Here is a 15049-nt window from a genome sequence, read left to right on the forward strand (position 1 = left end):
GAGAGAGTGACTTTATCAAAGTATGTATAATTCGCACCATATTTAGCAGCATTTCCTTTTTTAAATATTAGGAAATGACACTTTTCAAATGACATTATGTATTCGCTCTCCCCAGAGATACCCAGGAGACGAGGTTTATTTAAAGCTTTTTATTTGAAGCGTTCTTTAACGGAGAAGTTGGAATATTGAATAACCCAGGAGGTTTTTTAGCTTTTTTCATTGAATTATTTACTTTAGTGATAACATGCGCACGTATAATGTATAGTGGAAACCACAGGTTTCTAGCTTCAGTTCACGCCATATAGTTCACGTCTAGTATATTTCCTATAGGCATATTTTCGCATATACGAACTGTATACAAAAACTTAAATATGAAAATACTCGTACTTATAATACGTAAAAATATACCAAAAAACGAAATCTAAGTGCATGGGTAAACTTCTCGTTTTTGCGTTTTTTAAAATTTAAATAGTATTCTCATTTGCAAGTCTGTGTATACAGTTTTTATATATGTTAAGTGCATGAGAATTGCTAATTGCTAAGCAAAAATAACTGATATTGATTAGTTTATTCCGCGTGCAATAGCAACCAAAGGTGGTTTGCTGGATGGAAAGTTCAAATTTCTTAACAGTCACGGAGATAACCGCGATTGACGTTATAATGAAAACTGAAATTACTGAATGTCTGTCCAGTTGTGTTTATATATGTTATTAGTATTCAAAGTAGATTCCTAGCTAAAAAATTAAGAGCGTCCCGACTTAGCCGATACCCTACGGCAAGTGGGCTGACACAATTACTATCCCAGAACGGGACGCAGTACACAAGTTGTTAAGCAAAAAACTTGTGCCTATATTCATATGCAAACTTGTCGCATAGTTTCTGCTATGCTACGTATAAAAGTTTCCAGTGTAGCTAATATGCGAAGAATTATCAAAGAGAATTTACGTCCCATTGTGTATGTAAGGACTGCCAATGGATGGGCATCATGGCAGCAGACGACGAAGACATATGAGAATGATCTTTTCTGGATTAACCCATCGATTCGCAAGTTCATTACAAAAAATGCAGATGAACAGAAGGAAATAGACGAAGGCATGGCATCTTGCTTGGATAAACATATTATTGGGCAGTTCTTGACGATGAGGAATTCCACCCTAGCAACGAAAGAGAGAACATTTATAAAACACAAGTCTATGTTGGCAAGGCAAACAACGGTATTCGAGGACGATGGATTAAGGACAAAGATAACCATTGTGCAATGAGGAAGAAATGCGTGGACAACGTGTGTGCTATGACGACTTATGATCCTGCAACACTAGAAGGAGTTCGACTAGTTGATGTCAGGCTAACGTTGGCCAAGGTTAGAAGTTATGGCCTAGAAAAGCCGATAAAAACTGCTTTGTTTGTGATCAAAACTTTTGGCGATGATGCGGAAAAGGCAGGAATTGCTAAGGAGAAGGCTCAAGCACGTTTGAACGAAGCTCAACGACATCTGGATATAGCTGAAAATGAAGTGCGTAGGTTCGAGCTGCAGCAACAACTAACGTACCTTACAGTAACCTCTCAACAAGGGCAGCAAACATATTTTTACCCAACATTTCCATCCAATGCTTTAGTTAAGCCCTCCCCTCCAACGCCAGAAAAAATGAATGAATTACGAGTAGATGTAGAAAAGCACAAGAAGGAATTCGAGGAGATGAAAGCTGTTGCCCATGATTTGAAAGATATAGAAACAAGCAAGACGGAGGCCGAAGCTCAACTGACACAAGCAGAGAAGTGGCACCGAAAAGGCAAAAGAATTCACGACAGGCGTAAAAACGTAATTCCGTATAATGACTACAAGTTAACATGGAAACCAACCGATATGAGATTTGGAATGAACTTCAGTTAAGTTTAATGATTGGGGAATTAGGACGAGACTGAATGATTAAAGGTGCACACGAAGGCTACCAAGTTTTGCTAAAATTGAACAACTTTCTAAGCCTTAAAATGTTAAAATGCACTGAGATGACAGATATGGCATATTCGGTCAGGTCTCGGAGATTAGAAATCTTCACAGACTTTATGTTCGGTATGATGTTATCGGGACAAAATTAATTAATATATAGCATATTAGTTACCATATTATATACTGTAGCACTGAATGGGAAAAGAAAGTTGAATCTTGATTCTTGCATAAACAGTATAATCAGTTATATAGTACTCTGAGCCACGATATACATTACATACTGAATCCCAAGAACCGGATGAATTTACTGATTTGTAGCTAACGACCCCTGGTAGTATTTTTTCAGACGGTTTGGGCCAATTCATTATCTAATTGTAGCACTGAAAGCGAATTGTGATATTAAAAAGTAAAATGTCTTATGCAGTAAACACGTCTCTGCAGTAAATATTCATTGAAAGTGCATTGAACATTGATCATGATTATTTTAAAGCACGAGTTATGTACCTCTGTCCTGGAAGTTGCTAAAACTTACGCTTTTGATTGGGTTACCGAAAATGTAGGAAATTTGCAGATTGGTCCCAAATAAAATCTAATATACTCAAATCTAATGAAATATAATAAACCCACCCAAAGTTTTTTTGGACAAAACCCAATCACTTTTTAAGTACATGTATTTGATTTTTGTGAATACAATTTGAATTCATATATTATTACGTAGAAGCTTTTTAAAACAATTTAGTCACAACGTTATTTACCCTACATGAAGTATTAAAAAAGTAGGCAATTTTATTGGCTTAGCCTGAAAAATGTAGACAATTTGGCTGATTATAGTTTAGAACGAAATTCCTTCTTAGGAATTATATTAATTAGGTTTTATAAACTAAGAAATTTATTCTAATATATCCTATAAACGAAGGCGACGGCGAATATCATCAATTCTTGCCAAACAGTTTGTTTCTTTCCATTCCACGTGCATGAATATGAATTCATGAGTATTCTACTGGCCAATAGAAATATATAATACAGCATGTTGCAAAAAACATTGTGAATAAAGATGCAGCTATTTTCACAGCTGTCCTACCCTGGAAGCAAATGCCCCAGGAACGATGTTGGTTACTAGTTGACAAACTAATATATTTTCGAAATAATGACTTCTAAGATGGCACTTATACTGCACTTACTTTAGCCTCTTTCTAAATTTGCCAGTTAGTCTTCTAAATAGTACTCGTTCATAACTTTGTTTATCATTTCGTCGTGTGAAAAGGGAAACGCGTAGATATTGGTTCTTTGATTAATGAGATGCGAGCATGCATCCAGCGCAAACGGTGTAAGTGCATTTTAATACCTCGAATAACATTTCAAATGTCGTTCTTGAAAGTGGATATCAATTTTATAAGCGAGAGGTAGAGTATTCTAAGAGTTTATGTATACCTTAGGACCACACTTTCCTTTACCTCTTTTAAATTAATTTCTGGCAAAAATAGCAACTTCACATTTGGCAACAGTTTAGTAATATTTGCATGTGACATGCTTCATGTACACAGCAGGTGTGTAGGTATATAAAGCGTTCTGAGACATTCGAAGTCATCCTGCACATGTTATATAGTTAAGCTATTAGCTAAAAATACAAACATATTAACACAGCTACATTATATAAGTGATCATGCATGTGCAAGGGCTCAAAATCAAATATATATTCAGAAAGATAAAAGACATAACCTCAGTATCATTATATCTCAGTTGCTATACTTTATATAGGGCATATAAAATAAATATAGACCTGGAACGCTAAATCAACACTTTCTTTATAGAATACATAATACAATTGAAATTCGTTTTAAGTTTCAATTTTGTGTCTTTCGTGTCGTGAGTATAAATCATTTATATGTTTTTTAAGATATCTTGTTTATTCAGAAATTGTTTTTTTGCCTCACGTTTTAAAAATATATATTATGTTATATCTAAATTATACAGGATGTAAAGACCTTAGGAACTCCCGTTGTGCTTGGGCACGATGATGCCTGGTTTCCATTTAGACTTAATTGCCGTAACATGTCACGTTGGCCATGTGATATAACATTTCTGGGTGTGTAGTCAAACAATGGGTGTGTATGGGTGTGTAGTCAAACAATGGGTGTGTATGGGTGTGTAGTCAAACAATGGGTGTGTATGGGTGTGTAGTCAAACAATGCCCGAATTGCATTAAGAAGTAAGGACAAATTTACGCATGACTATTTCACATTCGTGAGAATCACGACAGTGACGACTAAATGAATACCAGGCTCAAGGGTAATTTCTATAAGTCTCTTTTATTTGGATAAACCCGCGTGGATAGTGTGTCTCGAAAAAGGCGAACCAAAAATATTCTTCATCGTCCTAATAATGCCATGTTGAAGCTACGTAAAAGTAAATTAAGGGATCAATGTATTAAGTATCTGTTGAATTAGGCCAAAATTGCTTGTCATGCGAAACATTTTCCATAGGAGAACCCGAAGATTGTCCTATAGTGGACATTGTGTGTAATTAGTAGCGAGTTCAAATTTAACATAGCATTAAAAATCAGAATAATAGCGGATTTTTAGGTGTTTCGCTTTTTTGACACAACGTGTAAAACACCCAGTTTTATCGCATATATTATATTTTAAAAATATAGTCTACCATGCTAAAAGCAATTAAATCAACTATACATATTAAATGCCTAGTGCGCAATTTTGAACCGTTATTTCATGGACTTGTTTGATTCTCTGTTTAACTGAGTGATAGATAACATTTGTCGTTACCAAAGTTGATAGCTTGGTAAATCAGTGAGAAATACGCGCACTGTACGGTAATCTCCTGCAAGGACAGCCCAAAAGAACTTCTTTTTCCATCCTAAACATTCACAGTTGAAGCCACACTCTCTTACAATGCGATAAATGCCGTCGCAATGGTCACCCATAGCCAAACTTCCGTTAACAGACAGGCTACGATCTCTTATAGAAAGAAGGGTACGTCCGCGATTAGATTTTCTTGGACCATCACAGGCTTGTATCTTAACAACGAAACGTTCACCGTTGTTGGGCGGCCGCGCGTGTGCACGTCCACAAGGCTCAAGGACCGACCATGGCATCCCCCTTTCATTACCCTCGTCTAAAACCATCTTGTCGCCAATGAGACCGGATGACAATGGAAGAACTTTTACCAAAACGCTATATCTCTCCAATAGTCGAACGCAACAATTTTTGTGGATTTCAAAGTCATCTTTTTCGCATCCTGGGCTGCAGTATCCTGCGATAAAACAGTTGTCACATTTCTTCCAATGGCCTTTCTTGTAACAACGAAAACAAATGTCAGTGAACTCCTTCAGTTGTGGATGGCTGCCTCTCTCCATGTTATTTTTCACCTCATTGTCAGTGCATTTCGCTAGCAAGAATTCACCACCTCTTGCGGAAAAGACTTCAAAAAGATTCGGCATCGCACTGTCGAGTTCATCATCCCAACCTATGGCTTGGTCAATACCAGGCCCCTCGTTCCCAAAAATACGATTGGACTCAATAATTGATTGCCGCAGACCTGATGCTTTTGTTACTGGCACCACATGAATGCCGCCACATTTGTTTTGGTAAATTCTGTTCCGAGAAATATGGCACCAAGCATCGAACGCTCGAATACCCAGCCAATTGTTCTCAAATATTTCATTTTCCTCTATGACAGCGGAACCTTTTTCACGAACAAATACACCATGACGGTCATTGTGAAATATTTCATTTCGTGTAAATGTTGCATTTCCTTCCTGGACTCATATACCCATTTCCTCGTTATCATAAACTTGACAACAAGCCACACGACATTTGCCATGCATTAGAAGTAAACCCCATCGGTTACCGTGAAGTTTGCTGTTTTTGAGGCAAAGACTTCCACCGAAGATTTCTATTCCAGCAGACTTGTTACCAGAAAAGACGGAGTCTTCAACAACAGCTTCTCCTTCAGTGAACAGGGCAGTATTTTTGCAATTGTTAAACACACAATTTTTCACACTGAGATTTCCTTTTGACAGAAAAGCACGCCAATCTAGATTGCACGTGAACGAACAGTTCAACAGCTTGACTGTAGAGCCCTGCAGGGTACCCCAGTTTGCAACATCGAATATAAAAGAGATGTTATAAGCCACAACGTTGCGGGAAAGCAGACCTAAATTACGATCGAAGGAGAGTGAAGGCGAGCTATCACCCACACCAACAATGCAAAAATCAAGTGTTATCAACCGCTTTATATTGACATTGAAAATATTTTCATCTTGAATTCGAAAACTTTCGAAATCTTTGGCAAGGAGACAATAATTGCCTGGTTTGAGAAGAATGATTTTGCACGGGCTATAAGCAAACATCTCATCATGTAGCGGAGGAGAAAGCAAAGAAACAAGTGAAAGAACGTCATCGCAAATATGAATACGTTCTTTCATATTGGGAAATGAAATTTTAAATGGTTCGTATTTTTCGAAGATACTGGGGTGATAATAAAAGGCCAAAGCTGCAGCACATACAGCATCTTGTTCATTTAAGCCGTGAAGAGCCAAGGCTTTCCTAGCGTAGCCTCTCCAACAATCAGGAGAATACTTAATGTATTCCTCAGCATCGCTCAGAGCATTTTTGAACTGCTCTAACCTGAGATAAGCAGAAGCACGATTACTAAATAACCTAGGGTCAAAAAAATTCTTCCCTATACTTCTATCAATACATGAAGAGTATACTGTTACAGCCTCTTCGAAATTGCTTTTCATGAATAGGTCATTACCCTCAGATCGCAAATTATCGATTTCTGCTTTCATGGGATCATAAGCAGAGGTCTTAATAATAGTTATGATATTTTCTATCTCAGGGGGAGCCTCACAGGAGTATTTGATTAACCTACGTACAGACTCTGACAGAGGAAACGTATGTGGAAAGAGAACCCTCAAATCATTCTCCGAAATCTCTTGGCGACTACAGTCAAAAATCCGATTGGCAAAGTCTCCAACAATTTTTGCCTGACCACTCAAATTATTGACATTCAAATGCAAAGCACATTCGTAAACCGCCCTTGCTATCTCTGGTAGAAAGACAGTTTTCCCGATAACATCATGGACGACTTCTAAAAGACGTTCTAGATTCCTTCTAATTTCATGTGCATGTAAACACAACTTATGCCACTTATGAAAACTTGAAGAATCATTTGCATAAAGAGAAGATCGATCACTATATTCAGTTACTGAAATAAGATCAGGAGAGCGACATTTCAAGAAGGCAAAACGTAGCAACCGGGCTGCGTCAACAATGCTTTCAACTTTCTCCTCTGAGGTCAGACTTTCTCGAATGACCTCTTGGACTAAACGATGAACAGTGAGGGAAGAATCGTGAGTTTCCTTGAAAAGAGAAAGTCGGTCAAGAGTTTCAGGACTTCAAGGGAACCCAAAGAAGAGCTCACGTAATCACAATACATTTTGTCGTCAACAAGTGGATCGCCAACATTAATGAGGTCTTTTTGAATTTCATTGCGATCCAAAAACGCCGAAGCATTCAAAAAACGAGTGGCGACGATCCCGTTTTCATCTTTTTTGATATGTTCAAAGTTGAGATGCCACGTGGTACGAACGGCCAATCGTTCTGGGGAAGTTCCATAAAAAGAGGTAGCTTTCTTCTTGTTTAGAAGTTGGAGGGACTGTTTCTCGTACGACCCTAAGTACTCAGATAATGAGCATCCCAGATACTTGATGTATGCACAAGCTTGTTCTAATGCTAATGGTAAGCCACCAAGCTTTTGACATAGGGAGTCCGCGGAAAGTTCTGTGTAAGGGAAAGTAAATAGTGTTAAGGTCAATTTGTTGTTTACACCGACGTAACTTATATGTTGATGTAACAAATGCCAGATATTTGTTCGACTGAATTTATACTTTTGGAGCTAAGTATATGTTGCAGAATATTTCTTTTTTGATATCGCTACGTTATGAGGGGAAGAGCAGTCTGAAGTTGCTTAAATTCACGGTACTAATCTTAATTAATCTTAAATACTAATCTTGATATTAAAGACAATTAAGAACTCAAGGGAAATAAAAGGCTCGAACTGACATAGTGCCGTTTTCACACTTGCCTTTTCGATGAATTACTTTTGCAACTTTTCCTCCAATTTATTCAAATTTATGCCGAAAATGTTTTCGCCATCTTGGATTTGCTCCTACAGGCCGCTTTTATAAAGTGTTCTTTATTTAGTTCCTTAAACTAGTAAGGTCAGCGAACAAAGCCCTTACATGGACTTGCTCGTGTACCGTGGCGCAGAATAGATAATTATCGTATACCGCCATTACCACATGTAGTGATATTTTATATAAAGTATTTGATTTTACCTAACTTACCTTTTTGTTCATCACGAGTAATGTCAGTTCTTCTGAAGACGAATTCTTTTGCCTCCTCACTACCAAAGCATTCAAGTTTGAGACAGTTGGATTCTTCGATACCAGATAATTGCTCTTCTAAATCCTGAGGTGTTCGTCGTGTTGTTATGATGAGATGACCAAAACACGCGACGTTTTCTTGCCACGGCCCTGTTACCAAATTAACCAAATTTGGTGAAAGATCAGCTTCATCCATATTGTCAACAACCACCAGCCATGGTTTTGTAATATGTGAAAAAACTGCTAGGGTCTTGTACAATGTAACATTGAACGAATCGTTATAAAGTGTATCGAATTGCGCGGCTATCTCATCGACCGAGGCTTTGAACTTGACATCGCTTTCTGCGGAAAACCAGTAAACACCTCCTTGATAATAACCTTTCCATTTGTGTATATATTCTGCAGTAAGGCTTGTTTTCCCGCATCCTCCAAGACCAGAGATGGCAGCGACAAGGACTCCTTCCTCGCCACATCTACTCTTATTCTCGAGTACGTCTCGAAGATAACCGAGTTCAGATTTTCGGCCACTAAACCAGTCACTCTGTTTAGGCGCCATGAAAAGATATCGTGGTTCTTTTTCATTTCTTTTAGAGATGGTCATCTGTAAATCGTCCTGTTTAGCTCTCAATTGCTCGACATCTTTCTCAGTACGGAGTTGTCTTTCCTTTAACTCTTGGATTTCATTTTTCAAAGATTTTTCGACTGCTTCTAATGCCTTCTGTACGCAAAGAATATTATTAGTGTAAACGGAAAATCTTAAGTGCACATGTAGGCCACGCAAAGTTATTGCAAAATTATTTGCTATTAGCTATCGTCGACTCATTTAAGTGATTTCATATTATTAATAAATATAAGATTGCCTGCCTTGGCTAGGGTCGGGCTCGCTCAGGAAATTACACGTTTTACTTAAAATGGCCAGGGGTTACTGCATCCATGCATTTCGAGTAGCTTAAATCAAAAGTAGCGTGATTGCTTTATTGCTTCCTTTCTCAAAACTCTATAGTTGTGCTGCAAACTATTCCATTTCAACTTTTCCTATTTAAATATCAACTTTAACCACAAGTCAAAAAATATTATCTGGAATGTTCTCAGGCATGCACAACGCCCGGGTCACAAGGGATATAATTTCAGTGAATTCTATATTAATTGCATTTACCAGAATATCCTCTGTATTCTCTTCAACAAATTTTACCAAATCTTTAAGTTCAGCAACCTCAGTGTGGACAAGTTCCAGCAGTTCAGGATCTACTGGCTCGCCAAAACAAAGTTTCAGACCTGAAACAATATAATGGGATATCGAAATCAACACGCAATGGATGCTCTCAGCTGGTCATGAAAAACTTGTCATTTCCATGTTTTAAAAAGCGTGTATTTGTCAAATTGCTGTCTATACACATAAAGTGAATACGTCATGTTTTTGCAACTCGTTTGCGACGCTATAGCTCGCACTCACTCGTTCTTTTTTCGATCCTTTACAACTGGTAAAATCGCACGCAAGAGGAGAATGCATGTAATTCATATCGGATACTGCAGGAAACAACAAAAAACTTCGTTATCTCGAGGATCAGGTGAATTCCCATCTTACAGGATAGAGAAGTTGGGGCATACCTAAACGTGTGAGTTGAAATCCAGTTCGAGACAACGAAACTTTTTGTTGTTTTTTAATTTTATGTTTTTATATGTTTTTTAAACTACACGTTTTGCTTCTTAGCAATTATGGAATTCAGTTGGTTCAGTACCTTTTCCTTTCCAGTCAACAAGATCATCAAGCATTTCCTTTCTCTTCGAAGGTGTAAGGTTGACGTGATTTATTAATGTCTCCATATCTTTTAGAGCTGCTTGGTAAACGACGTCTGTCCAGTGTGCAAAGTTACAATGCGCCCACTCATTTCTAATATCTGATCTTACTTTTCTCGCCATACCACTAGCCCCAGTAGCGTGAAAAGGTTGAGCTTCAGCGACGAGTGACAAAGCTGCAGACGTATCCATAGTGTCATCAAAACCACTAAAGTTAGCCATGAATGGTTTTACAAACAACTTCGCTAGAGATACTGCATCTTTAACAGCATAATCATATTTACGCCGGACAGACGACTTGTGCTTTGTGAAATTGTTGTTGATACTTTCGTAGTTTAAATTCAATGAAGAAGGTGGCAACTTCTTCTTATGTCTTCCTAATGTCTGCTTATCGATCTCATGAGGAGGTGGGAGTAGGCTTTGGTACCATTTTGGTATTTCATTTCCAAGAACTTCTCTCAATGCTGGAGTGAGAACTTTGTTTAGACATATACCAACGATCAACCATCGTCGTTCATTGTCACCAACTGCAGCCTTCATTTAGAGATGTGATTTGTTGTCATAGGATGCTTTAAAAGAAAGTATTATAATATTGTGGTATAACGTACAAGTATCCGAATTAAAGCTATCTGCGATATGTATGCGTACTCGAATTGATAAATTTCACGGCATACGAAGGAGATATACCGCCTTTTTTTTGTATAATTGTTGGAAATTTAATATTGTTATATTTTAACTATTATACAACTAAAAAAGATGTGGTACGTCTGATGAACTTATTTATACCATGAACCATCGGGAATATCAAGAGAAGGATCGTAAGTTCATGCATATCTTTAAAGGCACGGTTGGAATGTTGATTGTGTAATCAATATAAAAACGAACATCTCTGACAAGACAGGGAGGTTGACAAGAACCTATTGAACATTTAAAGCTTTGTTTTAATTAATCAATAAAGCTTTGTTCCTTGGAAAAGGAACCTGGATTTTGTTTTGATCAGAAAAGATGGGGTTCTCATCATGTAGCTTAAAATATATGGTCATGTGATCCAGTTAGCCTAACCAATAACCATCCCTTCTCCACTTATGGAAAAACAATTTTTTCGAGATTCAACAAAGCGTGAGTTACCCGAGATTCAACGAAGCGTGAGAGGACTTTGAGGTATTGAAATAAGTCTTTATGACACCAAACAAGCACATGCTATTGTTGTGGTGATTATACGCACTGAGATTATACGACTGCCAGGATCATGTTATCTGCTCATTTCAATATCTCAAAATCATCTCACGCTTCGTTGAATCTCGGTTAACCGGGCTCATGTAAACAGCCCCTAAACCCGGACAGAGAAACTCGCCTTGACAATGCTTTTTCGTTTGTTTATTTCATTTTTATGTGCAGTCATAGTCCCTTAAAGGTCAAGTTATTGTCATTCGGGATTTTAAAGCGCTCGAAGAATCGAAATAGGTCCACTACCAGCCTTTACAAACTCAGCCCGGGCTGAAATTTCAGCCCTGATCTTAAAATAATTCTGACGTGTCATAACACAGCCCGGGCTGAAACTTGCCATGTAATTGAAAAATATTTTGGCCCCGGTTTGCCGGGCTGAAACTCAGCCCGGGCTGAAAAGACACCATGTAATCAGCCCCTTATACTACAAACACACCACTTTATTTTTTTTTAAATTTGTTACATGAGGATTTTGCAATACTCAATATAGAGCTGGTGTGAATTTCTTTGTGTAAATGTATGTATAAATTATATTTATATACTTACCCCAATGGACCCAATCGAATGACATTGTACTGTAGTTGATCAATGATGTCCGAGAATGACTCGTTTGTCCTCGAATCGCGTCAAATTGGACACATGCTATTCTCAGTCTTTTATTCCATTATTTGTGATTGAATCAGCCTGAATATTGTGAAATATAGCAGATATTAACACATTACATTAAGAACCAGAACCGATTGTTTTTATCTTGATTTAGACTACGTTTACACTACTCCGGATCGGTCTGAAAGCGGTGCAAAAAAGTATCAAAACGTTGTTGCGTTTACACAGCACCGGAGCGGTTTGTTTGAAAACGTCACCTTTGCCGGAGCGACACGACCACAGTTTCTAAACGTGGCCGAACGAAAACGTTGAGCGCTACGTGGCGTTGTGTAAACACTACACCGTTAATATTGTTAATATTTTGCTACAATTTAATTACCAGTCCCTTACGATGCGTGGATTCGTCCCGCGCTGTGGCGCGTAATTCAAAATGGAAAACGTTTTATGACAGAAAACTTTTCATGACAGTTTCCGTCGCAATTTTGGGAAGTATGGCAATGTTGTCCCAAAAAATGCACTCTAGAAGGAATGCTCGAGCGACATTATTGCGGACGGTTTTGTTAGGCAAGTCTATTCGACTTGTTAAAAAAAAACAAAATCGAAAGAAGCGAAAGGACTCGTCCGGGTAGGACCAGTATTTGGTGGGAAAACATTATTTCAGGTACTTTGAATTCATCTTAAAGCAATAAATTAGTGTTTAGTACCCATCTTTAGTGCCAAACAGTGGGCCATTTCATAACATTTTACTAATGTAAACTGCCCCCCCCCCATGCCACAAAACCAATGGGGTTTAACATTGATGGGTGGATTTTATGATTTTAATTTGTATCTGTATGTTTTATTAAAGATAAAAAAAAATCATTTTCAGGTGTTTCATGCGAAAGCGAATGGCATGAAAATTTCCGAATGTCCAGAGAAACATTTACTTAGATGGTGCAGGCTGATAAATCTGCATTCCTCTGGTGGTCATATTGTGGTTAAATGCTTGCATACCTTCATTAATCGATTTTGTAAGATTCAACATGGTATCATTAAGAATTCGCATCTGATCACACTGTTCCTTGTCTGACTTTTTCATCTCCCTAACCTTATATATATTTCTCTTTTCAAAGCCATGTCTTCTTTAGCCACATCGAGTAATGCTTTTTCCATAGGTAATTTTTTCAATAATTTTGAATTTCGCTGGTTTACAATGTGATCAACCAGATTCCTTCTTTTCAAAGGATTTGTGGTAGTCGCTTCTTTATCAGTTTTCCCTTCGCCATGATCTTTAGCATCCTCTTCTTCTCTGTTCAAGTAGCGTTCATCTATATTAACATGTACGTACTGGATCCTGCGACAAGATGTCCGATGTTTCTATACCATTGTCTATCATTTCCGCAGCAGGACTCCCTCCCCAAATATTCTGGCAAGAATCGTAAAATGTCGCCACCACGCGACCTCCTCCGCTTTTTTTCCAGAGTCGACTGCTTTTTTATACTTCAACCGAATAGCTTTTACTTTTGTCTGAATCCTCGATTTGGTAAAATCTTTTTCGGGATTGGCCTTGGGAAACCTTTGGCTAGATTCATTCGGATAGCGTTTTACAAACAACGCAGTGATGCTTTCATATTTAGTTTTCACAGACTCCCAATCGTATCCATCTGCTTCTCTATCTGCCTTAAAATGTAAAATAACTCCCAAAAGTAACTCAACCTCGTCATCGGTCCATACAAAATATACATTCTTCTCGCTTCCCATGGCTACAAATATGTAAATACTCTGGTAAAATAGCAACGTGAACAACGCAGTGGAACAACGTGTCGACAAGAGTTAGAAATGGCGCGATTTTCCGCGAACAACTCACGAATGTTGACGGTGAGCGACGATTATGGGTAAACGCCCGCGAAACCGCATCGGAATTCAAACGGACAAGTGTAAACGCAGTCAAATTCTACCGTCACTTTTTCGCCCCGGAGTAGTGTAAACGTAGTCTTACTCAAGGCGTTACGTCTTCAATGACATCATCATACCTGACACGTAAAAGCGTAACAGGAAATAAATTTAACCAGACTTCTTCCCGACTAAAAACTTCATGTCATATCAGCCATGTAATCAATTGTCTTTTTATACAAAGCACTACAATGTTTTCATTGTGCATAAATTTCCATAAACGAGAACAGCGAGTTCCCCAGCTCCTATGATAGGTGATGATCAAAATCTTTCCTCCCATGTTAGGCTTTCGAGTAAACCTGTTCATGAATTTTTGCGATCCGATCCTAAGGGGGGGGGGGGGCACCAGGCGGAACCTTTCGCCTGAAACGAGATATTGAGCCAAAGTTTCCGTTCGACCGAAAAATTATACCAAGCTTTGCCAATTAAAAACTCCCAAGGAACCAGTTGATAGTTAAAAAGAGATGGAATCGATTCTTCGCGTAACAGAGAACAGGCTTTACACTTGCAATTTTGGCTGCGAATTTCTTCTCTGCATGAGAGATGCAAATATGCGAATAGTTATGAATGCTATAATGTACAATTGCCCTAATTCAAGCATCCGTATCTTAGTGAATCCTGTTGTTCAAAAACATGACGGCTAACGCGCGTACACTAATGTACATGTTCAATTAGGTGAAATTAGTTCGACATTTGCCAAGAGAACCCAACGAACGTGACACGCAACGGTAGTGGTAAAAATTGCTATGTTTACTTTTCAATTGTCTGTATTTTCGTTAATATATGTATTTCTCGCGAAAATTCCACACCCATGAAATCAGGGCTTTTCCTAAACGAGGTATATCGGTTTGGATTTTAGCCATGCATGGCTATACAAGGTTGCTACAAAGACAAAGTGCGCAGATACAATTGTTTTCGAGAATTTATATATACCATAACATTTCTCCCACTTTACAAGCCCACACCATTCCAATCCTCGCCCGTATTAAAGTTATAATCATAGATATGCGGATTGCCATATGGATTATGCCGTCAAACGATCCTAGACGTAAAACCATTAAGACCAACACTCCTTGTGAAAACGGCAACGTCTGTCTGAATTATTTTCGCAGAGAAAATGATCTTAATTGTCA

The 15049-nt window shown here is 38.1% G+C and overlaps 1 protein-coding gene across 1 annotated transcript; it reads right to left on the reverse strand.

Moving 5' to 3' along the window:
• Positions 1 to 6937: 6937 nt before the first annotated feature.
• LOC114531307 lies at positions 6938 to 12241 on the reverse strand. Its single transcript, XM_028552940.1, has 5 exons — positions 11925 to 12241; positions 10094 to 10720; positions 9511 to 9629; positions 8316 to 9072; positions 6938 to 7749 (listed from the first exon to the last, which is right to left on the reverse strand). Exons 2-5 carry the CDS (start codon positions 10689 to 10691, stop codon positions 7292 to 7294), a joined length of 1932 nt encoding a protein of 643 aa, XP_028408741.1. The 5' UTR covers positions 10692 to 10720; positions 11925 to 12241; the 3' UTR covers positions 6938 to 7291.
• Between the last annotated feature and the right edge of the window lie 2808 nt (positions 12242 to 15049).

The sequence above is a fragment of the Dendronephthya gigantea genome, unplaced genomic scaffold, assembly GCF_004324835.1.
Source record: "Dendronephthya gigantea isolate DGI-Jeju-01 unplaced genomic scaffold, DenGig_1.0 000070F, whole genome shotgun sequence".
Classification (NCBI taxonomy): Eukaryota; Metazoa; Cnidaria; class Anthozoa; order Malacalcyonacea; family Nephtheidae; genus Dendronephthya; species Dendronephthya gigantea.

Excerpts from the sequence above, each read along its gene's own strand:
- LOC114531307 (XM_028552940.1), bottom strand. The coding sequence starts at position 10,691 with ATGAAGGCTGCAGTTGGTGACAATGAACGACGATGGTTGATCGTTGGT. Across the intron at positions 9,630-10,093 it reads TGTTGACTGGAAAGGAAAAG|GTCTGAAACTTTGTTTTGGC; the intron begins GTACTGAACCAA and ends ATATTGTTTCAG. Across the intron at positions 9,073-9,510 it reads AGAATACAGAGGATATTCTG|AAGGCATTAGAAGCAGTCGA; the intron begins GTAAATGCAATT and ends CTTTGCGTACAG.